The 24,913-nt window shown below is 58.3% G+C and overlaps 2 protein-coding genes and 1 non-coding gene across 3 annotated transcripts in view; all 3 read left to right on the forward strand.

Moving 5' to 3' along the window:
* The first annotated feature begins 2,062 nt into the window (after positions 1-2,062).
* EEF2 (eukaryotic translation elongation factor 2) lies at positions 2,063-11,999 on the forward strand. The gene is made up of 15 exons (XM_054181930.1): positions 2,063-2,196; positions 2,963-3,177; positions 3,903-4,084; positions 4,171-4,382; positions 5,177-5,355; positions 5,731-5,836; positions 6,144-6,257; positions 6,443-6,581; positions 7,022-7,217; positions 7,405-7,663; positions 7,972-8,079; positions 8,187-8,540; positions 9,184-9,366; positions 9,445-9,577; positions 11,322-11,999. Exons 1-15 carry the CDS (start codon positions 2,194-2,196, stop codon positions 11,513-11,515), a joined length of 2,577 nt encoding a protein of 858 aa, XP_054037905.1. The 5' UTR covers positions 2,063-2,193; the 3' UTR covers positions 11,516-11,999.
* On the forward strand, positions 5,895-5,963 carry LOC128900833 (small nucleolar RNA SNORD37). The gene has a single exon (XR_008463369.1). It is a non-coding gene; the product is annotated as a small nucleolar RNA SNORD37 (small nucleolar RNA).
* A 159-nt stretch (positions 12,000-12,158) lies between the features above and the next one.
* DAPK3 (death associated protein kinase 3) overlaps positions 12,159-24,913 on the forward strand; it is a 29,526-nt gene continuing 16,771 nt past the window's right edge. Inside the window, exons 1-9 of the mRNA XM_054181798.1 lie at positions 12,159-12,226; positions 13,661-13,804; positions 15,361-15,721; positions 15,923-16,052; positions 16,234-16,282; positions 16,431-16,457; positions 16,558-16,710; positions 17,343-17,388; positions 17,599-19,318. Coding sequence (XP_054037773.1) covers positions 13,743-13,804; positions 15,361-15,721; positions 15,923-16,052; positions 16,234-16,282; positions 16,431-16,457; positions 16,558-16,710; positions 17,343-17,388; positions 17,599-18,141 — 1,371 coding nt within the window. The 5' untranslated portion in view covers positions 12,159-12,226; positions 13,661-13,742 and the 3' untranslated portion in view covers positions 18,142-19,318. The remainder of the gene's footprint in view (positions 12,227-13,660; positions 13,805-15,360; positions 15,722-15,922; positions 16,053-16,233; positions 16,283-16,430; positions 16,458-16,557; positions 16,711-17,342; positions 17,389-17,598; positions 19,319-24,913) is intronic.

Genomic DNA, 24,913 nt, shown 5'->3' on the forward strand with positions numbered 1-24,913 from the left:
GGAGAAGCGGATCCGATCGCTCGTGGTTTCACCGGGAGATGACTTTGAAGAGCAGGCGGGAAGGGATCGTCCCCCTGTCTCCGCACTGGTGAGGCCCCACCTGGAAATGTCTGGTTTTGGGCCCCTCACCACAGGAAAGACCTTGAGGTGCTGGAGCGAGTCCAGAGACGGGTAACGGAGCTGGTGAGGGGTCTGGAGCACAAGGAGAAGGGTCTGGAGAACTTGTGAGGAGCGGCTGAGGGAGCTGGGGGTGTCCAGCCTGGAGAAAAGGGGGCTGAGGGGAGACCTTCTCGCTCTCTGCAACTCCCCAAAAGGAGGGGGCAGCCAGGGGGGGTCAGGCTCTTCTCCCAAGGAACAGGCGATGGGACAAGAGGAAATGGCCTCAAGTTGAACCAGGGGAGGTTTAGATATTAGGATAAATTTTTACACTGAAAGGGTTATCAAGCATTGGGACAGGCTGCCCAGGACAGTGGTGGAGTCGCCATCCCTGGAGGTATTGAAAAGGCGGGTAAATGTGGTGCTGAGGGACGTGGGGTAGTGGTGGGTTTGTCAATCTTGGGTTAACAGTTGGACTCCGTGATCTTGAAGGTCCCTTCCAACCAAAATGATTCTATGATTCTATGTAGGCTTTTCTGAAGAGAAAACACTCTGCAGAGAACCCCCAAACCCAGCATTTTTGGGTCTTTGCCTTCATCAGAGACACTGAAAGGACATTGGCCCAACCATCCTCCTCCTCCTCAGCCTCTACTTGAACTTGAACTTGGAAATCGCAGATTTTCCTGTTGGATCTCGGGGCTGCCAAACCCTCCAATGTCCTCTGCTACCGAGGGATGCTGCTCAACCCTGCACCTTGATGGCCTCTGCCATGCCGTGCCCTTGGACACGCTCCGGTCCTGCTGTCCCCTCAGACACGCTCCCACCATGGCACCTCCTGGCCAAAGGCAACCTGCCCGGTGGCCATAACATCCCCGAGATCCCGCAGCCCTCCTGCACGGCTCAGACGTTGTGCCCCCCATGGGCACTTGGGGAGGACACAATCTCTCCAAGCAATTTTTAATTTGCTCCCTGCGTGGGTACACATTCCCTGCCCCCACCCGGTGCCGTTCCCCCCGGGGTCTGGGTGCTCCAGAAGAGCACCGGGGGGGTCCTCCCCAGCCGGGATCCCGGGGGAACGCCAGCAGTCGGGATGCACTGCTGCACCGGGAGAGGGTTTTCCAGCTTTTTCCCCTCCTTGGCAACAATCCTATAAGCTAATTAAACAAAAAGGCAATTAGCTAGTTTCCTAGGCAGGCCAATATGTTAATCAGGTTCCCTTCCAGCCTGGCAAAAGTCATTATTGGTGCTACTAATTCAACCGGTGGCGGCGGGAACCCCGCCGGCCGGTAACTCATTCCGGGGGCCAAACCCGTCCCGGTTGTGGGAGCGGCGCCGCGCTCCTCCCCGCCGGCAGGGGGCGCTGCAGCACCCCACCAGCTTTCCTGCCCGGCGCATGCGCAGCGCGGGGACCCTGCGGGGCCGGGCACCACCGGCGGCGGCTGTGGGGAGGGACCCGGCGGCCGGGCGGGGCGGGGCGGGCAGGGCAGGGCCCGGCCCAGTGGTGCCCGGGCTGACACCGGGCTCTGCCCTACCGCCTCCCTACCCTGGGAGCCGAAACCCCGGCCTCGCCTGCCGCTCTGGTGCGACCGGCGGCCCTTACTGCTCTGACGCCGGCGGCGCCGCCGCCTGCACCGGCACCGCCCCGCGGTGGCCGTACCGCCTCCGCTGCCCCATGTCGGTTCCCACCCGAGTTACCGGCAGCGGGCGGGGAGGACTTTCCCCCTCTCCCCCGCCCCCTCCCCGCTGGGGCTGGTGGGCGCTGCCGGTCCCGCCGGGCAGAGCCGTGGTGGGGCGGGCGCTGCCGGTCCCCGCTCCCCGCAGGCCTCGGTGCGCGGCCACGTGGTCCCGCCCCGGCGGAACAGTCCTCCCAACCATAGAGCCTACCGGCCGCTGCGGGCCAGAGAGGGGCGGCTGCGCATGCGCCTTGCGCGCCGGCTGCGCAGGTTCCGCCCCCCGGCCGGCGCCGTCGTATAAGAAGGGGGCGGTTGACGTCAGCGTCCTCTTCCGCCCGCTCTGCGCTCGCCAGCGAGACAGGGCTGTCGCCGCCGCCATTGCTGGAACCCCCCCGCCCCGGAGAATCCACCGCCATCCGCCACCATGGTGAGTCCCTGTGGGCCGCCGCCGCCCCGGGGGGGCCGAGCGGGCACCGCGCTTGGTGATCGGTGGGGATGGCCGCCCTGGGAAGGCCCGCGGGCTGCCGGCGACGGCAGCGGCCTGTTCGCAGCGGGCTGGGCCGCTGCTGAGGGGAGAGGGGTGGGGCTGGCGAGCCGGGAGGGAGGGGACTGTCCCCGGGGAGAGTCGGGGCCGTTGCTCGGCGGGTGGGGCGCGGCGGCCCCCGGGGGTCCGTGTCAACCCGTGTACGGCGCTCCTCCGCTGGTGCCGGGCTGCGGTAGGGCCTGGGCTGCCCCGCGGGGAGGGGGAGCGGCGGTGATGTGGCACCGGGGCGGCGTTGACGCCTTTGCGGTGCCTTATGTAACGCTGCGGCCCGGCTCGGGGGCAAACCGAGCGGCGCACCGGGCTGTCACCCGCCTGCCGCGGAGCAGCGACCCATCGAGGGGCCGGTTTTAGTCGGGGTTTGCCTCAAGGAGCAGTTGACGCTGCGGCAATTTGAGGGACGCTGAGCCGGAGGGGGCTGGGTGCTGGTACTGCAGGCCCAGGGCCCTGCAACGCTGCTGTCTGCCGTGCCCTTGCTGCGGGTTGGCTTGTCACGCAGGCTGCACGGGCAGGATGTGTGGCAGTGTGACAATGGCAGGTATTTTGGATGCCCTCAAACCAGCACAGTTGAGTTTCCTAGAACTGCTAAAGCCGTTTCTACGGCTTTAATACCCTGTGTTTTTCTCCCCCCTCCCTCCTTTCATTCTTCAAGGTGAACTTCACAGTAGACCAGATACGGGCCATCATGGACAAAAAGGCCAACATCAGAAACATGTCTGTGATTGCCCATGTTGATCATGGCAAATCAACCTTGACTGATTCTCTGGTATGCAAAGCTGGTATCATTGCCTCTGCCCGCGCGGGGGAGACCCGTTTCACTGACACAAGGAAGGATGAGCAGGAACGGTGCATCACCATCAAATCAACGTGAGTTCCCTCCCATCAGGCACCTCACCGCTCCCGCTGCAGGGTCTGAGCTCAGGGGGACTTTGAGTCCTCTGCTGGTTTGATTGTGAGACGAAAGAAGATGGCATCAAGACTTTCTGTAGTCTAGTTCAGAAGCTTGTCTCTTGCTCGTGAGGATTGCGTAAATGAAAGAGCGAGTATTGATGGGCTTGTGGTGAATCAGAGAGCGCTGGCTTCGTGACTGCTGGGAAATAGGTGCAGTGGGAGCTTCAGCCTTCCGTTTTAGCACTGGTGCTGTTGGATGTGGCTGATGTCTGTTGGAGTCCCATGGATGCGGTGTGGAGACTCTCTTGGGAGCATCTCTGGCGATGTACTTGGCAAGTTGTGTCACCATGGGCTGTTTGAGGATCCTGAGGAGCGTGAAAAAGGATCAAAAGGGCAGTTAGGCCTGGTAGAAAAAGCATAAATCCTTGACTGAAAGAAATGGAACCCTTTCTGGGCATTTTAAATGGCATGGAGTCAGAAGCGATTATGGTTTCAGAAGAGGTTATGCTTTGGGAAAAGCATAGGAAAGGCAGATTTTAGTCCGCACTCCTTGTTATCTCCCACACTGGCCCCCCAGGAATATGCTTTAGGAAATCTTTAAGCCCAGGCGCAGCTGCCTGTGTGGGATAAAAGGCTGTTTCTAAGCATTGGGGAGGAGTAATGTGTAGATAATAATTTTAATAGCTTTCCTTTTATTTCAGAGCTATTTCCCTGTTTTACGAGCTCTCTGAAAATGATTTGGCCTTCATCAAGCAGAGCAAGGATGGTTCTGGTTTCTTGATCAACCTGATTGACTCTCCTGGGCACGTGGATTTCTCTTCGGAGGTCACTGCTGCTCTTCGTGTCACTGATGGTGCTCTGGTTGTTGTAGACTGTGTCTCTGGTAAGGTTTTCTGCAGCCACGTGCAATTGGAGCGTATGTTGGGCGAGTTTGAAGACGAGGATAACTAATTCCCCTGTGTTTGGCAGGCGTGTGCGTGCAGACAGAGACTGTGCTGCGTCAGGCCATTGCCGAGAGGATCAAGCCTGTCCTGATGATGAACAAGATGGACCGAGCGCTGCTGGAGCTGCAGCTGGAGCCAGAAGAGCTGTACCAGACCTTCCAGCGCATTGTGGAAAACGTGAACGTCATTATCTCCACGTATGGAGAAGGAGAAAGTGGACCCATGGGAAATATCATGGTAAGCGGAAGGCTGTGTTCGAAGTCAGTGAGAGGGAACAGTTGTGGCTCTATCTCAAATGAAGAAGTGAGAGTAGAATAATGAGGATGCCCATATTACCCAGGCTCGTGCTGGTTTGGAGCTTTCACCAGCTTTCTTTCCAAACCTTCTGTTAGTTCAAGGCTTGAGCAAATAAAGACTATAAATACAAGAAAGTATTTTCTCTCTTTACCAAGGGTGCCCTTGTTTTGTAGGACACCTTCTTGCCCACGTCACATCTGTGATGTTGGGTGACGTGAGATCCTAGGCTCCTCGGCAGCATCCCTCCCCTGGCTGTCTTCTGAAATGGAAGGCCAGTAGGTGTTTGCCAGTCCCTGCGCTCTGAGCACCGCTCCCCACTGGGTTCCCGGGTAGTGAGCAGGGCTGTCGGTTCTGAGGATAAGCTTGCGCTTTGTTCCCATTGAGCACTCTCCTGCATGCTGCAGGTTTTCATGCGTTGCTTAGTCTCCCTGTGAAGGACAGGAATCTTACCTGCACACAAATCTAGGCTGGGCTGTCTGAGCTGGTCAAAGTGATGAAAACCCAATCTAATTCTGTGGTACAAAGCTAAAATGGCCAGGCTGTCCCTGGACCTTGGAGGTGGCCACTGTCTCAGAGCTGTTTGAGCATCCCATAGATCTGAAGCTCCAGCTTCAGATTCTTTGTGGAGCCGTACTGAGTGTTGTTTGAGATGGAGTAGCTGCCTGCTGTCATGCCCTGTGGCTGTAACACCCTGTGCTGTTCCTCTGTAACCCAGCTCTCCTGTTCCCTTTCAGATTGACCCAGTGCTCGGTACCGTCGGCTTTGGTTCTGGCCTGCACGGCTGGGCTTTCACTCTGAAACAGTTTGCTGAAATGTATGTTGCAAAGTTCGCTGCCAAGGGTGATGCCCAGCTGAGTCCATCTGAGCGTGCCAAGAAAGTAGAAGACATGATGAAGAAGTTGTGGGGAGACAGGTGAGGAATTGCGGCTGTTGCTTTTAATTCCGGATCAGCTCTGTGTAGCTGCACCCTGATGCTGTAGAAGATGGGTAAGAGGAGAGGATGTGGTCGTGCACGTCTCAGTGACTTGGTCTGTGTGCTAGCAAAAGAACTGTTTCCCGTGAAATCTTTGCAGAATAGGAAACGCACAGATAAATGGGGAGGGGATGGTGAAATGGCAACATGAGTTAAATGCATTTTGGCGAGTTTTGAAAGCCTGAGAATGGTGGGGGAAAGTATGAAGACGGCTCTTACTCAGCAGCTCTTTCCTCATGCCTGAGCAAGCAGAACAAGCCACGCTTCCACAGCTGAACTGAGCATTGATACTTGTCTGATTTATTCTTTCTCCAGATACTTTGATCCTGCTACTGGCAAGTTCAGCAAATCCGCTACCAGCCCTGATGGAAAGAAACTGCCCAGGACCTTCTGCCAGCTCATCCTTGACCCCATCTTCAAGGTGAGTTCCTCAGTGTTCAGCCCTTGCTGGTGCCTTCTGCTCTTTGGTTCAGTTACGGTGCATGATGATGGAAAATTTCTTCACTTTGACCTGACTTGTTTGATTGAAGAAATTTAAATATCTGACACATCTCGTTACTCTATGGGAGCAGAGAAGCTGGTAGTAGACATTGTGCAGGCAAGTGTCTGAGCCTCCGGATGGATTCATCTGGGTGATGAGCAAGAACAGAGATTCTCTTTAGAGACGTTTGTGCTGCTGCTTCAAACTGGGTCACCGGCGACATTCATGGCTGCTGCTGTTGTTCTAGGTTTTTGATGCAATCATGAACTTCAAGAAAGAAGAGGCGGCTAAACTGATTGAGAAACTGGACATCAAGCTTGACAGTGAAGATAAGGACAAGGAGGGCAAACCCCTGCTGAAGGTGAGACGGGTCTGAAGTGTCCATGGGAAGGAGATGAGTAGTTGTGCTGCTCCAACTGTCTTAACTTAGGAAGCAGCTAGAAACCCTCCTTGGGTGGGAAGGAGCTGTTGGCAGCTTGGTGGTTGGGGAAGCAAGGGAAGGTTGTGAACAACAGGCTGGGTCTTACTCCTCTGATCTCTGCTCAGGCCGTGATGAGGCGGTGGCTGCCTGCTGGAGATGCCCTGCTGCAGATGATCACCATTCACCTGCCTTCTCCTGTCACAGCCCAGAAGTACCGCTGTGAGCTGCTCTACGAGGGACCCCCCGATGATGAGGCTGCCATAGGTACGATGAGCCGCTGCTTTGCTGCTAGGCCTCTCTTCACTTAAGCGCTCAGTGCTCTGGAATAATTGTAGCCATCTTGTTTTCCAAGGTCACAGCTTTGTAGCTCCTGTAATTCTTGAGTCTGTAGACTCTTGAGTCTGGGTGACAAAATTTTCTAATATGGATGACACAAGCTTACTAGCTTTACTCTGGAGGAGTGAGCTAGCTAAGTGACTGGAGAGTAGTCAGGGTGTATGCCAAAGGCTCAGGCTGAGCCTGTGTTCATTTAAAAGATTTTTTGGCGATGTGATCTCGGGCTTGCCAGCTGTCCAGACAGAAGTCAACAGGCTGGGACAATACTGGGTACAGGTCTTGTGCTGGGGTTTGGTGGTGGGTGGGGGAACAGGACGCGCATACCAAATGGAAGAGACGGTACTGAACGAAGTTGATCTGTCTCACAGGTATTAAGAACTGTGACCCCAAAGGCCCCCTGATGATGTACATCTCTAAAATGGTGCCAACCTCTGACAAGGGACGTTTCTACGCTTTTGGACGTGTCTTCTCTGGTCTCGTTTCAACTGGCTTGAAAGTCAGAATCATGGGACCAAACTACACACCTGGCAAGAAGGAGGATCTGTACCTGAAGCCAATTCAGAGGTCAGTCCTGGCTGCGGTGTGCTCTGTGGTCCAGATTCGTGATTCTAGAACTGTCTTGGGTCTCCTCATCTCTGAGGCCAGGCAAGGCGCTTGGCTGCAGACTTCAGGTCTGCTGCTGAGCTCCAGGAGACTGCCTGGTTGCACCTCCTCTTTCAGACTTCATTAAAACAACTTTCTCTTTCGCCAGGACCATTCTCATGATGGGCCGCTACGTTGAACCCATCGAGGACGTGCCTTGTGGAAACATTGTTGGTCTGGTTGGTGTTGACCAGTTCCTTGTGAAGACTGGAACCATCACCACCTTTGAGCATGCTCACAACATGAGAGTCATGAAGTTCAGTGTCAGCCCCGTCGTGCGTGTGGCTGTGGAAGCCAAGAACCCAGCGGACCTGCCCAAGCTGGTGGAGGGTCTGAAGCGTCTTGCCAAGTCTGACCCTATGGTGCAGGTGATTGTCCAAAGCCCTTTTGGGGACAGGAGAAATCCTGGTCCTGCTGGTGCAGGAGGCTTCTGGTTATGGTTGTACTAGGTGTGCTGGTAGAAAAGGCTTGAATATTGGTATTCCCTACTGGAGTGGGAAGGAATGCTGCATTTCACCTTGGGCTTGGTGCTGAGTCATCCCCAGATCAGTGGAAAAAGCATCTAAAAGTAGCTTTATGAGTCAAAAATCAGAGACGGTCACTAGTATTTCATGTGCGAGAGCTTCTGTTGCATTGCAGTCGAAAGCCTCACCTGCTGTATGAATGGTATTTTCAGTGCATCATTGAGGAGTCTGGAGAGCACATCATCGCTGGGGCAGGGGAGCTGCACTTGGAGATCTGCCTGAAGGATCTGGAGGAGGACCATGCCTGCATTCCCATCAAGGTAGAGGGGCTACAGTGGCAGAGCTGTTGCTGAGCTCTGGGTGGGTATCTGGTGAGCTGTGGTTTGGTTGGTGGCTCACTGCTCTACTCTGCTCTTTGTCACTGCAGAAATCAGATCCTGTTGTGTCCTACCGTGAGACAGTCAGCGAGGAATCCAATGTGATGTGCCTTTCCAAGTCCCCCAACAAACACAACAGGCTGTACATGAAGGCCCGGCCCTTCCCAGATGGCTTGGCTGAGGACATCGACAAGGGCGAGGTCTCTGCTCGTCAGGAGCTGAAGCAGCGAGCTCGTTACCTGGCTGAGAAGTACGAGTGGGATGTCACCGAAGCCAGGAAAATCTGGTGCTTTGGTCCTGATGGCACCGGTCCCAACATCCTGACCGACATCACCAAGGGAGTGCAGTACCTGAATGAGATCAAGGACAGCGTGGTGGCCGGCTTCCAGTGGGCGACAAAAGAGGTAGGTAGGGGCAGTGCCTGGATCGGGTTGCTCCAGGGCAGGCAGCATCATAAACTGCTACTGCACATCTTTTCAAAGAAATTTTGGGAAAACTGCTGCATATAGTGCAGCAGATTTATGATTCGGAAGTATCTTTTAGGATAGATGAAACTTGATGTCAACTGGAGTGAAGATGTCATATCAGTTTAGACACACACAAAACACAAGCTCAAGACAAAAAGCTTTCTCCCAGGGCTGCAGAGAAGTTCATCATGGCAACGTGTACTTAACGTTCTAAAAAGCTTTTTCAGAGAGCAAAATGCAAGAGCAGCGTCAGAAACTATTAAGATGAATAGCACAACTGGCATCAAAAAAAAATGCAAGGTGCCCTGAGAGCCTCAGCAAAGACCTGGCCTTGTTGACCAATTATTTTTTCAGGACTAGACAGGAGATGACTCAAAAATAACAAATTGATGGGTAGACTGGGGACAACAACAGGAGAGGGGTTTTTCCTGCTTATTTTTTAAAGTTAGTCTCAGTCAGAAAAACAAAATACCATGCCAATGACTTTGTCCCAGTAACGTGGAAAGATGGCTTTTCTTGGCCAAATACTTGGGTAGCAGCATCCTGTGGTGTTGGTTGACCCCCTGCTCTGCTTTTCCAGGGGGTCCTGTGCGAGGAGAACATGCGCGCTGTGCGTTTTGATGTGCATGATGTCACCCTGCACGCTGACGCCATCCACCGCGGAGGTGGGCAGATCATTCCCACTGCCAGGAGATGCCTGTATGCCTGCGTGCTCACCGCCCAGCCCAGGCTCATGGAGCCCATCTACCTTGTGGAAATCCAGGTGAGGAACCTTTGCTCAGCCCATAAGATCCTGGGCCAAGAAGAGGTGAGTGGGTCCTGACACCTCTTTCTCTTTCAGTGCCCGGAGCAGGTGGTGGGTGGCATCTACGGTGTGCTGAACAGGAAGCGTGGCCACGTCTTTGAGGAGACCCAGGTGGCCGGCACCCCCATGTTCGTGGTCAAGGCCTACCTGCCTGTCAATGAGTCCTTTGGTGAGTGTGCTGGTCCTGGGTGTGAAGGAGATCCTTTGCATCCAGCTGGTTGATCATGGAATTGTAGAATTGTTTAGGTTGGAAAAGGACCCTTAATTAAGATCCTTAAGAATCCAGCCATCAACCCAGCACTGCCAAGTCCACCACTAACCCACGTCCTTCAGTACCACCTCTACGCATCTTTTAAATCCAGCCAGGGGTGGTGACTCCATCACTTCCCTGGACAGCTTGTTCCAATGCTTGATAACCCTTTCAGTGAAGAATTTTTCCTAATACCCAATCTAAACGTCCCCTGGTGTAATTTAAGGCCATTTCCTCAAGTCCTATTGCTTGTTACTTGGGAGAAGACCAAGCCACAGGATGGTTTGGGTTGAAATAGATCTTTAAAGGTCATCTAGTCTAACCCCCTGCAATGAGCAGGGACATCTCCAACACAGTCAGGTTGCTCAGAGCGCTGTCCAACCTGGCCTTGGACACGTCCAGGGATGGGGCAGCCACAGCTTCTCTGGGCAACGTGGGCCAGGGGCTCACCACCCTCACAGTGAAGAATTTCTTCCTAATATCTAATCTCCATCTCCCCTCTTTTCATTAAAAACCATTACCCCTTTTCCTATCACGATAGGTTTTGCTAAAGTCTGTCCACATCTTTCTTAGAGGATCTCTTAAGGTATTGAGATGTCACCATGAGGCCCTCCTGGAGCCTTCTCCAACCCCAATTCCCAGCCCTTCCTCATGGCGGAGGTGCCCTGTGGTTGGCATCTCTGTAGGCTCTGGGTTCCTTTCTCCTGGGTGGTGAACTGGAGTTTTTGTACAATCACAGACTGGTTTGGGTGGGGAGGGACCTTAAAGATCACCCAGTGGCACCCCCTGCCCTGGGCAGGGACACCTCCCACCAGCCCAGGTTGCTCCAAGCCCCGTCCAACCTGGCCTTGAACCCCTCCAGGGATAGGGCAGCCACAGCTTCTCTGGGCAACCTGGGCCAGGGGCTCACCCCCCTCACAGCAAACAATTTCTGCCTCAGACCTCATCTCACTCCCCCCTCTTCCAGTCTAAAGCCATTACCCCTCGTCGTAACATAGAACCTTACAATTACGTAGGTTGGAAGGGACCTTTCAGATCATCGAGTCCAACCATCAACCAAACTCTGACAAAACCGGCCACTAAACCATATCTCTAAGCACTGTCTACCTGTCTTTTCAATACCCCCGGGGATGGCGACTCCACCCCTGCCCTGGGCAGCCTGTCCCAATGCTTGCCAACCCTTTCAGGGAAGAAATTTGTCCTAATATCCATCCTAGACCTCCCCTGGGGCAACTTGAGGCCGTTTCCTCTTGTCCTGTCGCCTGTTCCTTGGGAGAAGAGACCAACCCCCCCTGGCTGCCCCCTCCTTTCGGGGAGTTGCAGAGAGCGAGAAGGTCTCCCCTCAGCCCCCTTTTCTCCAGGCTGAGCCCCCCCAGCTCCCTCAGCTGCTCCTCACAGGATTTGTGCTCCAGACCCCTCACCAGCTCCATTGCCCTTTCCTGCACCCTGCTAAAGGCAGTCCCCATCTTTCTTTTGAAGGACCTCCAGGGCTTCCTGGAGCCTTCTCCACCCCAGTCCCAGCTTTTCCTCATGGCAGAGGTTCCCTGTGTTTGGCATCTCGGTAGGCTTTGGGTTCATTTCCCCTGGGTGGTGACCTGGAGTGTTGGTGACGCCCAACTCCTGTTGAAGGAGAACCTCACCTCCTCCTCTTCTTCCTCCCTAGGTTTCACAGCGGATTTGAGGTCCAACACTGGTGGCCAGGCTTTCCCCCAGTGCGTTTTCGACCACTGGCAGATCCTGCCCGGGGACCCCTTCGACAATGCCAGCCGGCCCAGCCAGGTGGTGGCCGAGACCCGCAAACGCAAGGGGCTGAAGGAAGGCATCCCTGCCCTCGACAACTTCCTCGATAAACTCTAATTAAACTCTCCGTTTGGACTCTGGGGGAGGGGAAATTTAATTAATTAGCCTGGGGGGAGGGGGGTATAGATGCCCGTCAACCACCATCTTGTTAATTAATCAGTTTCATAGCGATTTGAGACTTGAAATGAGGAAGAAAAACAAAAAAAAAAAGGCAAGAAAAACAAAACAAAAAAAGCCTTATAGGTTTCTGTGTTGCACATGACTCATCTTTGCCATTGTAACTAAAACATTTCCACGCGATTTGCCCGATTCTCTATTTATTTGACTCAAAAAAGGGTGGGGGAGGGGGAGACAAGCTCCTTCCCCCCCTGCCCCTACCATCCACAAAAAAAGAAAGGGGTAAATCCATGCAAAAATGAGAAAGGGGGGGGGTTTAAAAAAAAAAAACAAAACAACCAACCAACCTGCAGTGTGACTGTCCGTCGTGACCATCGCCGCCTGTATTAGTGCCACTGGAATTAATAAAATTGGATAATGGTGATTGGATGTGGAATGTGGGGTTTTTTGGCGGGGGGCGGGGGGAATAGGTCGCCCCCTTGCGGACGGGAGGACCGCGATGGTGGGGGGGGGGGGAAGAGCGGGCGGCCCCGCCCGCCCACTGGCTCCGCCCACCCGCCGCGAGACGAGCGGGGATGGGCGGGGCCAGGGCGTGGGCGGGGCCGGTCGCTGTGGTGGAATGCGGCGACGACGCGGGCGGCGGCGGCCCAGGTGGGGCCTGGGGTGTGTGTGTGTGTGGGGGGGGGAAATGTGGGGGTCTGTGGGGCAGGGAGAGCGGTTATGGGGCAGGGAGGGGGTTCGGGGGGTGGGGAGAGGGGCGATGGGCTGGATTTGAGGCGGTGTGGGGTGTGGGAGGGATGGGGGGGGTGAGGCCTGTGGTGGTGCTTGAGGGGGTGTGGGGGATTGGGAAGGGGAGGGCTGTGAGGGATGGAGGGGAGGGGGGGGCTGTGGAATTGGGGGTTATGGGGAAGGGATGTGGGGGGATCGGGATAGGGGGGCTGTGGGTGTGGGGGGTCGGGGTGTGGGGCCTGTGGTGGGGTCTGAGGGGCTGTGGGGGATAGAGGTGAGGCGGGGGGGTGTGTGGAATTGAGGGTTATGGGGCAGGGAAGGGATGTGGGGGGATCAGGATGGGGGGGCTGTGGGTTTGGGGCTTATGGGGTAGGGAGGGGCTGTGGGGGATTGGGATGGGGAGGGCTGTAAGGGATTGAGGTGGGGGGGCTGCGGGGGACCAAGGTGGGGGAGGCTGTGGGTTTGGGGGCTATAGGGCAGGAAGGGGCTGTGGGGAATTGGGATGGGGGGCTGTGGGTGTGAGGGCTGTGGAGGATCAGTGTGGGGGGGGCAAGCTGTGAATTGGGGTTATGGGGCAGGAAGGGGCTGTGGGGAATTGGGATGGGGGGCTGTGGGTGTGAGGGCTGTAGGGGATCGGTGTGGGGGGGGCAGGCTGTGAATTGGGGTTATGGGGCAGGGAGGGGATGTGGGGTTTTGGGGTGTGGGGGCTCTGGGTTTGGGGGATAGGGAGGAGCTGTGCAGGATTGGGACGGGGAGGGCTGTGAGGGGTGGAGGGGGGGGGGCTGTGGAACTGGGGGTTATGGGGCAGGGAGGGGCTGTGGGGGATCATGATGGGGGAGGCTCTGGGATGGGGGGCAGAGAGTCAGGAGGGGGCCCTGGGTTTGAGGCTTATGGGGCGGGAAAGGGCTGTGGGGGCTCTAGTTTTGGGGGCTATACGGCAGAGGGGCAGTGGGGGATCAGGATGGGGGTACTGTGGGGCAGGGTGGGGGCAGTGGGGTGCTGCTGGCCAAGTTGGGGGGTCCTTCCGCCACCACCGGGTGTTGCTGGCTGCAGTGATGAGGGGTCACAACCATGGCCCCCATGCAGGCCCTGTTCCCTCCTCTCTTCCCCCAGTGGGGTCCCATGGCCCTTGGGGCGTGATGAGACTCGGCGGGTGGGCAGGACTAACCTGGGGCTTGTTCCCCAGCTGCCCCATGGCGCAGCTCGGCACGGGGGCTGTGCTGCTTTGGGGCTCCCTGCCCTCTTTCCCCCCAGGGGGGACAGTGTCCCTGTGCCAGGCCCTGGCCCTGAGCTGCCGCAGTTGCTGGTGTCACCGTGTGGCTTCCAGGGCATAAACCCCCTCTTCTGGTGCTGCAGGTGCTGATCCCCGGCTGCTCCCCGGCGTCCTCCTCTGCTGTCAGGGTCGGGGTGGCCTCGGCCCCGCCAGCACCCCGCAGCCATGTCCACCTTCCGTCAGGAGAGCGTGGAGGACTTCTACGAGATGGGGGAAGAGCTGGGCAGGTGAGGGACGTTCTGCTGCCGCGCTCTGGGGGGGCTTCCCTGCCTGCACCCCCTGCCCCACCACCTGGCTGCTGCATCCCTCAAGGTGTCCCGATGCCGGTGACATCCCCTGTCAGGGGGGTGGGTCTGCAGGCCCTGCAGGCAGTGGGTCTGGGGGCTGTGCCAAGAGACAGGCACCTCTAGCAGCTATATATTTTAAAAAAAAGGCATTAATTAACATTAAACTCATTCCTGTATACGGGCAGGCCTGGCAGCTTCCCACAGAGCTCCGGTCCCGGGTTTGGCCAGGGTTGATGGCCCTTTCCTGGTCGCTGCCGCCTGGCTCTGCGCCTGCGGGACAGATGTGGGGGTGAATCACTGCATGCAAACGGGATTTAATCATCCGGGATGCAGAGGCAGCGGCGGTGGCGGGGGTGTGGGCTGGATTGGGATCCTCCAGCGTTGCCTTGGCCACGCCAGCCCAGTGGCCGCACTGCTGAGAGTCAGGGACTGCCACAGCCATGGCTGTCTGCACACGGGGCTTCTCAGGAAATAATTGTGCGGTGGAAAGATTTTGTGTGGCTTTAGCGTTTTTTTTTAAAGGAGGGGAGCTTCCAGAGGCTTGCGCTTCGGGCTGCACTGTAGCTGCGGTCCGGTGTGAGCTGTGGGGATTGATGTGGTGCCTGGGGGTCAGATCCCTCCTGGGTGAGGCTGGTCCCTGACCCAGGGGGGCTCTCGGTGGCCCCGGCCATGATCCCAGTACATATAAAGGAGTGTTGGGTCCGGGCTCGCGCAGAGGGTGGTGACGGAGGCTGGTGACGGGGACCGCACGTCACCATGGGGATGGCCAATGGCTGGGGCAGTGGGGAGGGGACAGAGCAGCCTGGGGGCGTGGGATGGATCCGGGATGGATCTCATCCTTGGGGGAAGGTGTTGAAGGGCCCTTGAGCATCCCTGCAGAGGGGCCGCAGGGGGCTTGGCCGGGGTAGGGAGGGACAAGGGTCAGAATCATGCCATAGCAGTGATGCTGGTGTCAGCAGGGCACAGCTCCTTAAAGCGTCTGTGATGCCCAGAGCCCTGCCTCCCCCCGGCCCCTCACCCGAGCAAGCTTTGAGTTGTCGGTTACTCTTATTTCAGGCATTTCCCCCACGCCCGCCCACCTTCCCCATCCAAGCTTTATGATCCCCTGGGACTGTTGGGCTCCAAGATTTGCTCCTGGAGCAGCCCAGGTGGTCCTGGCTGGAAATGGGGACCGATGGGCATCTCCCACCCCGGGCGGTCACAGCAGCACCCAAACAGCCTGGGGAGGGTGGGCAGCTGCTGTGTCCCTGGGAGAAATTCCTTGCCTCCATCCTGGGCAGTGCTGGGGTTTACACGGCTGCTCCGGCAGTGCCAGGGGGTGTAACCCCTGGGGGTGTGCTGAGGGGATCCCAATTCCTGACAGACCCCGGAGGAATTTTGTGCCCTCCTGCACAGCATCCCCCATCCTCATGCTGGTGCTGACGCCGCTGCCAAGCACACACCGGCACGTGCGATGCAGGGATATCCTTTCCTCACCTCCTCCCCACATCCCGCAGTGGCCAGTTTGCCATCGTACGGAAATGCCGGGAGAGGAAGACAGGTCTGGAATACGCCGCCAAATTCATCAAGAAGCGTCGCCTGTCGTCCAGCCGTCGGGGCGTGAGCCGGGAGGAGATCGAGAGGGAGGTGGACATCCTGCGGGAGATCCAGCACCCCAACATCATCACGCTGCACGACATCTTCGAGAACAAGACGGACGTGGTGCTGATCCTGGAGCTGGTCTCGGGCGGCGAGCTCTTCGATTTCCTGGCCGAGAAAGAGTCCCTGACGGAGGAGGAGGCCACCCAGTTCCTCAAGCAGATCCTGGATGGGGTGCACTACCTGCACTCCAAGCGCATCGCCCACTTTGACTTGAAGGTGAGGTCTGGGAGGTGCAAACCCCCCCGTGCCGGGCAGCTGGGGAGCAGGGACGAGCACCCAGGCTCCTGCGTGGCTGGCTCTGGGATCTCTCCCTACTTGAGGCGTGTGTCCTCTCCTCTGGGGAGAGGGACCTAGGGCAGCACAGGGCTCCCATGGGCGAGCGTGTTGGGGGCAACACTAGCTCCTCTCCCCCCGCAGCCGGAGAACATCATGCTGCTGGACAAGAACGTGCCAAACCCTCGCATCAAACTCATCGACTTCGGGATCGCCCACAAGATTGAAGCTGGGAATGAATTCAAGAATATATTTGGGACACCGGAGTTTGTAGGTGAGGCCCGGCTTGGCGGTGTTCCTGGGGGGGTCCTCTGGGCTCTGAAAGCTTTGGCTTAATCCCGGGGAGATGCCCACAGCCCTGGTTTGGCCAGCTAGGCAGCTGCTGGCATGTGGCCACGGGGACAGGCTTCTTTCCCCCCAAATAAGCCTGTTTTCTCCCCTCTTTCCTTCTAAAGCCCCAGAAATCGTGAACTACGAACCCCTGGGGCTGGAAGCCGACATGTGGTGAGTGAGTCCCCTGCCAGGCACGTTCCAGTGGCCCGTCCCTGGGACAGTGCTTGTGCCGGGGCATCTCCCCTCTTGCTGAAAGTGCAGGGAGAGGGGACTGATGGCGCTGTGCAGGGCTTCAGCCTCATCTTCCTCTCTCTTCCAGGAGCATCGGGGTCATCACTTACATCCTGTGAGTATATGGGGAACCTGGGGCAGATGGGTGCTGCAGGGCGAATCCCCAGCCCCCGGCTGTCACCTTTTTGGGGTGTCACAACCCATTCTCGCCACAGGCTAAGTGGAGCCTCCCCTTTCCTTGGGGAAACGAAGCAAGAGACCCTGACCAACATCTCCGCTGTCAACTATGACTTCGATGAGGAGTATTTCAGCAACACCAGCGAGCTGGCCAAGGACTTCATCCGCCGCCTGCTTGTCAAGGACCCCAAGTGAGAGACAGGGAACGGAGCTGGGGGTTACCCTGGGAGAGGGGACGGTCCCTCCTGCCCAACTCTCTGTGTACAGGCAGCTCCCACGTCTCCTGCCCATGGTGGGGTTTAGCTCTGAGCCTGCCTGCTGCCAGCCCATCCTTTGCCCATCCCTGTTGGGCTGGTTGTTTATAAATCCCATTCATCCCTCTGTTTCCCTCCTGCCACTTGTAAGATTCGGTGTGGCAAAACGTCTGGTAACCAAAGTCTCTGTCCTGCGTCAGGCATGGGGTGAATTCTGGGATCACCCTGAGGGTGCAGCAGCTCAGCTGAGAGGGAGGGAGCAGGGTTTGGAAGGGATGAAGGGCTGACCTGAGCACACAGGACACTGGGCTGGGGCGGAAGCAGTGGTGCCGTGTGATCTGATATCGGTCAGGAGGTTTCTGCGGGCTCTTCTGTGGGTATTTGCTCCTGGGAGGCTGGCTGAGGGCATGGGGCATGGATGCGGCCCCTGCCTGCGGTAGCCTCTGAGTGAGTTTGGGCTCATCTGTGCCCCAGAGGTGACAGGATCTGAGCCTGCTTTTCCAGGAATTTATCAGGGAAAGAGGCAGCAAAGCCTCTGCCCCTTGGTCGCAGCCTTGCTGTCATTGCAGGAAGCGGATGACCATCGCTCAAAGCCTGGAACACCCTTGGATTAAGGTGAGAAGTTAAAGAATTGGCACTTTTTGGGTCTCAGACATCCAAGAGGTTGAGGGTTGGTGGTGGTGCACCAGCAGCTCTCCGCTGCTCTTCCAGCCCCCAGTGGGGGCTGGTTTGGTGCCTCTGGTGGCCATGCTGTTGGGGGTCTGAAGCCATTGGGCTCCTGTTGTCCTGGCTGTGCCCCATGCCTGTGGCTGCCCCTCTCCGCAGGTGATCAAGAGGAGGAACGTCCGCAACGAAGACAACAGCAAGAAGCCCGAGCGCCGCCGGCTGAAGACCACGCGCCTGAAGGAGTACACCATCAAATCCCACTCCAGCATGCCGCCAAACAACACATACATCAACTTTGAGCGCTTCTCCAAGGTCATGGAGGAGGTGGCTGCAGCCGAGGAGAGCCTCCGAGAGCTGGAGAGGAACAAGAAGTCCTTCCAGGAGGACATCGAGGCCCTGCTGTCCATCTATGAGGAGAAGGAGTCGTGGTACAAGGAGGAGAACGAGAGCATCAGCCAGGACCTCCGCCAGATCCGGCAGGAGCTGCAGAAGACAGAGGCCCTGAAGAAGCAGGCGCAGGAAGAGACCAAGAGTGTGGTGCAGGTGGCTAACGGCCTCAAGAGGCGTTACCGAAAGCTGGAGAACCACTATGAGGCCTTGGCCAAGCAGGTGGCCTCAGAGATGAAGTTCGTCCAGGAGCTGGTGTGGTCTATTGAGCGGGAGAAGCTGCAGAGCGGCGAGGGAGACGGCAGCATCCGCTAGCTCAGCCGGTGCCGGGGTGGGCTGCCCTCATGTTGAGGTTGGGTGGTCCTTCCCGATCCCCCCCTGCTGACCCGCAGTGGCAGGCAGCGCCGAAGGGACCTCAGTGGCTCTGCCCCTTGCTCGCCCGAGGAGCCGGTCCACTGACAGCCTTTGGTGAATGTCCCCAGGCTCTGCTGGCCTTGCGGTGGCATGCCGGCGGCTTATGCCTCCCTGGAGACCCCTGCCTTGGGGGGCTTCAGTTGTGCTCACCTGGGTTTTGGCTTCCTGTGTGCGGCTCTTGCTTGCCTTGCTGTCTGTGTGCTCCCCGTGGTCCTGGCTGTCCCCTACCTTGCTGCCGCAGGGCTTGGGGACCGTCCCACGTCCTCCCCGTCCCACTCAGGGCCTGGGTCTCGGAGCTGCCGCAGCGCCCTGTCCTGGGAGGGTCTTGGTAGGGAGACCCCTCCTCTAAACCCTCGCAGCAGCTCAGCGTCTGCCACGTGCGAGCCATGACCGAGGACCAATTCCTGCATGGCCCATCACGCCACAGCCCCATGGGTGGCCCCGGACGTCCCCGGCTCCCCCTGGGCCATCGCACCCCCCTGCTCCCTGCCCCAGCCCTCAGTCCCACTGGGCGCTCCCCCCTTTTAACAAAATAAAGGTTTCCGTGCATCGGGGCGGCCGCCTTGGCTCCTGCTGTGGAAGGACGGGTGGTGGGAAGGGCACAAGGACATGCCGTGGGGTGACAACTCCTCTGCTGTCCCCCAAATGGTCTCCCGTCCCAGAGGGATTTCCTTAATTTGGGAGGGAAAAGGCTTTTTTTTTTTTTTGCCTTATCAGCCCCAACGCTGGTGGGGGAGCTCCCTGCGGGCTCGGGGGGGCTCTGGGGATGGGTTGCAGGATGTTCTCAGCCTGGGGGAGCCCCCAACCCCTTTGCCTTGGACCCTGGGGGAGGTCTGGGGGGCTCAGGGAAGGTTGAGGGATGGTTTGGGGAATTGGAGAAGGTCTGTGGGGTTTGGGGAGGGCCCTGGGGCTCTGGGAGGGTCCCAGGGTTTCTGTGGGGCCCCTCCCCTTTGCCCCAGGGATCTCCCTTTGGCAGGGGACCGGCCAGATCCTGTTTTGTGTGGGAACAGAAGGGACAAGGAATTAGCCCCAGTATTATCGGAGCCAGGAAGGGCTTTACCATCACCGGCGAGCGCAGGTGAGCAGCTGATGGCCAGGGCTGGTGGGGCCAGGACGGGCTGGACCCCCCCCCCCTTTCCTCTGCCCTCCTGGGGACGGAGACAAGGAGGGGACAAGGTCCCAAATTGCTGCTTTCCGCAGAGAGCCCGGGAGCAGGTTTCCACAGGGAGCACCGAGGGGTTCCCAGCTGCCCTCGGCCCCGCGCTGATGGAGCCAAGATTCGGCTGAATTTGATCCGGGGGAATCACCGGCCAAATCCCGGCCGATGGCAGGCGTCCCTCTGGCTCGCCAGCCCCCATGGTGATGGGGAGGGACAACAGCGGGTCCTGCTGACGTCCCCCAGGGTGTAGGTTTCATCCCAACCCGGGGGGCACGCGGGGCATGGGGATAATTGTAGCCTGCCCCGTTTTTCCAGGCCAGGGCGCTTGGCATCCAGGGGTGATGGCGTGACCGCAGTGTCCCAGGATCCTGGCCGCAGTCCCAGGGTGCTGGAGGGGGCCTCTGGCCATGGTGGGGGACAGCACGGCCTGGCTGGGGGGCCTGGGGACATCGTCCTCCCCCCGGGCGCTGCGTCCTCAGGGTTGGGGTTCGGGGGGAGGCTTTGGGGTGTGGATTCAACCGGAGTCCCGGGCATTTGATCCGCTCTTGCAGAGTGGGTTCGTCACCAGAGCCAGCATGTGAAAGGATGTATGGAAATCCTATAGCAGCAGTTGTTCCCGAGCCGGGCAAAGTTCACGTAGTGCTAAAGCTTCCCAGATGCTCCTCGCGCTGCGGGTTTCTGTTTCAAGGCTCTTGGGAGTCAGTGGTGATTCACCCTGGCCGGCACAGCCACCTCCTCCCCGGGTACACTGCTCCGGAGGGGCTGGTAGCAGGAGATCTTGTCCTGATAACGCCAAAGATAACACCAAAATGTTTTTTAAAAAGCAGAATTTGGGGTGGGTTTTGTTGCCGCCGCCCTCGGGGTGACCTGCATTAGAGGGTTTTAGATTGCAGAGCACTGGCACGAGTTCTGCAGGCTGCACGAGTTCCGCAGGCTGCACGATTTGCCGCGTACGGCTCCAAAGAAGGGGGAAAGTACCTACCGCTCCCCGGGGAGGAGGATTTACTGGGGAGAAAGGGTCTGGGAGGTGAATGCTGTGGGAACTGGGCTAATGCTGAGCACCGCAGGAGCCGGGGTGGTGCTCAGAGGGTGGGGGCTGTGCCGGTCCCCGGGATGTTTCGTGACGTGACGTACTGGGATGTCCTGCCCCGGGTCCCTTCTGCGCAGCTGGAGCTAATGCGATTCCCTGCGGGCGGAGAGTGTCAAAGTGCCTTTTTTAGCCTTCGATTTTTGCTTCCTGGAGGCTGGCCCGCAGCGAGCGCTGTGGCTTTTCCCTTCTACGTCTTTGGGGAAGCAAAATGGTTTTGTTGGACTTATCGGGTGAGGGTTAAACCTCTCTGCGAAGACGGGGGAGCCCTGCCGAGCTCAATCTGCCTTTTTTTTTTTCCCTGCCAGCGAGCCGGGCTGCGGCCAATCTGCGGGAAACGCTCCGTGTCACCGTGTCAAATGGACTTACGAGGTATCGGTGACAAGTCACAGCACACTGTGCCCAGCCCAGGCGTTCCTCAGCTCTGCCATTGACGAGCTCCTGGCCCTGTAACGCTGTAATTATAGTTTTGTGGATCTCTCCGGGCACGCATGGGGTTGCACACAAAGAAATCTGCCTTTTTATAGCTTGGGGAAGTGTGGGTGATGCCATCAGCATTCGCGTCTCATTTCTGGCTGCGGCATCCCCGTTCCCGCCAGACAATCGGAAAAATACCGTTGCGACACGCGGTCAGGGTGGTGGACCAGGCTTCCTTCTGGCTGCTTAAAACACCCCTCGAAACAGGCTGGGTGGATTTTTTTGGGTGACATCTTGCTAATCTGTGGCAGCTGCTTTTCTGGAGCGACGTTTCTAATTAAGGCAGGCCCAAAAATCTTCTGAAGTGAGCTCTGCCGTCACCGCCGCCAAGTTATTTTCGCGCCCTAAAGATCACCGCGCTCGTCCCACGTGAGAGGTTTTGTACTTTAACACGGTGAACCCTTCCCGCGTGGCACGCCGCGTGTGCTTCGGTACATCAGTTGAATGGCACTTCCTATCTTTAGCCGGGGTATTTCGATAGCGGGTTGACAGTTCTTGACCCGCTCACCGGTCTCACCGCAGTGTTGAAGCTCAGTTAGTTACCCGGTGCAGAGGGTTTCTTATCAGCTTGGAGCTAGGCACTAGCCGAGGGCAATGCTGCGACCAGGTCTTCATGGTGTGTGCAGAGCTACAGGGCCAAGCCCCACCGTTTGAGAAGGATCTCAGATGCTTTTTGAGGTCAGCCTCAAGTGGTTGTGCAGAGCACAAACAAGGTGGTGAGAGGGCTGGAAGGCATGTCCTGGAATCACAGACTGGTTAGAGCTGGGAGGGACCTTAAAAATCATCGTCCCATGGGCAGTGACACCTCCCACCAGCCCAGGTTGCTCCAAGCCCCGTCCAACCTGGCCTTGAACCCCTCCAGGGATGGGGCAGCCACAGCTTCTCTGGGCAACCTGGGCCAGGGGCTCACCCCCCTCACAGCAAACAATTTCTTCCTCACACCTCATCTCACTCCCCCCTCTTCCAGTCTAAAGCCATTACCCCTCGTCGTAACATAGAACCTTACAATTACGTAGGTTGGAAGGGACCTTTCAGATCATCGAGTCCAACCATCAACCAAACTCTGACAAAACCCGCCACTAAACCATATCTCTAAGCACTGTCTACCTGTCTTTTCAATACCCCCGGGGATGGCGACTCCACCCCTGCCCTGGGCAGCCTGTCCCAATGCTTGACAACCCTTTCAGGGAAGAAATTTGTCCTAATATCCATCCTAGACCTCCCCTGGGGCAACTTGAGGCCGTTTCCTCTTGTCCTGTCGCCTGTTCCTTGGGAGAAGAGACCAACCCCCCCTGGCTGCCCCCTCCTTTCGGGGAGTTGCAGAGAGCGAGAAGGTCTCCCCTCAGCCCCCTTTTCTCCAGGCTGAGCCCCCCCAGCTCCCTCAGCTGCTCCTCACAGGATTTGTGCTCCAGACCCCTCACCAGCTCCATTGCCCTTTCCTGCACCCTGCTAAAGGCAGTCCCCATCTTTCTTTTGAAGGACCTCCAGGGCTTCCTGGAGCCTTCTCCACCCCAGTCCCAGCTTTTCCTCATGGCAGAGGTTCCCTGTGCTTGGCCCCGGGCTGTGGAGCTGGGAGGGGGAAAAGGCAATAAAGAGCTGGGGTTTCCAGGCACTTTTGGCCCCCGCCGTGATTTCTTTGTTTATTTCTTTCCTTATTTCCCCCCCGGCTGGTGTCGGGGCTGCCCAAGGCGCAGGCAGAGAAGGGGAGGAGGGTCCCTGCCTGGCCGGCAGCTCCCCCCTGGCCGTTGTGGGGGTGATTTGGGGTGATGGGGCAGCGCAGGGAGGCAAAGCCGGGCTGCGGAGCCGCGGACGGGGGTGATTGTCCCGAGGCTTTGGGGGTTTTGCCCCGAGCCCTGTCCCCGCGGGAGGGGACGCTGGCCGGGGTCCAGCCGAAGGCCTGGCAGCCCTTGTGGTCGTGTGTGTCCGTCCCCTCCCGCTCCCCAAGGTCCGTCCTTGTCCCGGGGGCTCCGTGCTGCTTTCTGCGTGGGGCTGTGTCCGTGGGTCCGGCGGGGACCCGTCTGTCCTGGCTGCCCCTGGGGAAGGGGACAGGGGATTCCCCCCCACCACCACGGCCACCCCGCTGGCCGTGACTCGGCCCTGGGGGGGGTCTCGGTGCCCTTCGGGGTCCTGTGTGGGGCTGTGGCACCTGGTGGGGGCCAATTCCCGCTGCCCCCCGCGCTCCCTCCCCTCCCAGACAGGCACGGAGCGGGGCTGGAGAAACAACTTTTAATGGAAAAACAGGAGAGAAAAGGCCCTATCGAAGCGACTCTAACCCCTCTCCCCTAAACCCACCCCCCCATCTCTCAAAATACACTACCCCCCCTTTAAATAGACCTGCCTCCCCTAAACACACCCATCTCCCCGAACACCCTGCCCGCTACAACTTTTAATGGAAAAACAGGAGAGAAAAGGCCCTATCGAAGCTACTCTAACCCCCCTCCCTCAAACGCGCCCCCCTCCCCGAAACACATCCCTCCCCCCAAATACTGCCCACTGCAACCTTTAATGGAAAAAGTCAAGAGAAAAGGTCCTATCAAAGCTACTCTAACCCCCCCCTCAAATGCCCCCCTCTCCCCTAAACCCACCCCCCCCATCTCTCAAAATACACTACCCCCCCTTTAAATAGACCTGCCTCCCCTAAACACACCCACCCCCCCAAACACACTGCCCGCTACAACTTTTAATGGAAAAACAGGAGAGAAAAGGCCCTATCGAAGCTACTCTAACCCCCCCCACCCCCCCCAAACACACCACCCCCCCAGATACAGTCCCCTCCCTTAAATCTGCCCCCCCACCCCCCCTCCCCTAAATACAACCCTCCCCCCACCCCCCAAATGCACACCCCCCCCGCGCCCCTTCATCTGCGTCTCCTCGCTGGGGGGCGTCTCTTCCCCCCCGCCACCCCCGGCCTGTCCCCCAGAGCCCTGCGCTTCCTGGGTGGCACCAACGGGGAGTTCGTCCCGCGCTTCGTCCCCCGCTTCGTCCCCTGCTTTGTCCCCCGCTTCGTCCCCCGCTTCTCCGCCATGGTGGGCTGGGCTGGCGGCAGCTCCCTCCCCGTGTCCCCGCACGACTCCTGGGACTTCGTCCTGGAGAAGATATCTTCCAGGACGACGACGGCCTTCCGGGTCACCTCCACGCCAAAGTCGTTGACAGGCACCTCCTGGGGCACTGCAAGGTGGCCGGCTGTGTCCCCGAGGGCTTGGCTGTTGGGGACAGCAGAGGAGCTGCTGGGGACATCGCTCTCAAGGTGGCCGGCCGTGTCCCTGAGTGCTTGGCTGTTGGGGACAGCAGAGGAGCTGCTGGGGACATCGCTCTCAAGGTGGCCAGCCACGTCCCCGAGTGTTTGGCTGTTGGGGACAGCAGAGGAGCTGCTGGGGACGTCGCCCTCTGGCCCGTAGAGGAATCCTTCCAGGATGCAGGCACCCTCCAGGAGCTCCTCCATGCTGTAATCCAGCATTAGCAGGTCCTCGGGCAGCGAGAGGGAGTCGATGTCGCAGAGGGGGGCGGCTTCGCCAGTGCCACTGGGGTCACAGTCCAAGAGGCTCAGGGCCTCCTTGAGGGACACCTCATGGGGCACGGCATGGTGGCCGGCCGCATCCCCGAGGGCTTGGCTGTGGGGGACGTCGCTCTCCCAGGAGTTGTCGCTGCTCGAGGAGGTGTCACTCTTTAGGGAGATGGTGTCGTATTCTGTGATGTCCTGCTCTGAGTAGGTGATGTTCTTCGGGGAGAAGGTGAGCTCTGGGGAGATGTCGCTCTCGGAGGAGGTGTCGCTCCTGGGAGAGATGTTGCTCTTTGGGGAGCTGATGGTGCTCGAGGAGATGTCGCTGCCCAGGGGTGTCTGCGCGGGGGAGGCCCTGCTGGAGCTGTTGGTCTCTGAGGACCATTCCTTGGTGTTCTCCAAGGCAGGGATGGATGTTGGCAACTCAGTGGGTGCTGGGGCCACTGCTCTC

This window comes from Rissa tridactyla, chromosome 22 (assembly GCF_028500815.1).
Source record: "Rissa tridactyla isolate bRisTri1 chromosome 22, bRisTri1.patW.cur.20221130, whole genome shotgun sequence".
Taxonomy (NCBI): Eukaryota; Metazoa; Chordata; class Aves; order Charadriiformes; family Laridae; genus Rissa; species Rissa tridactyla.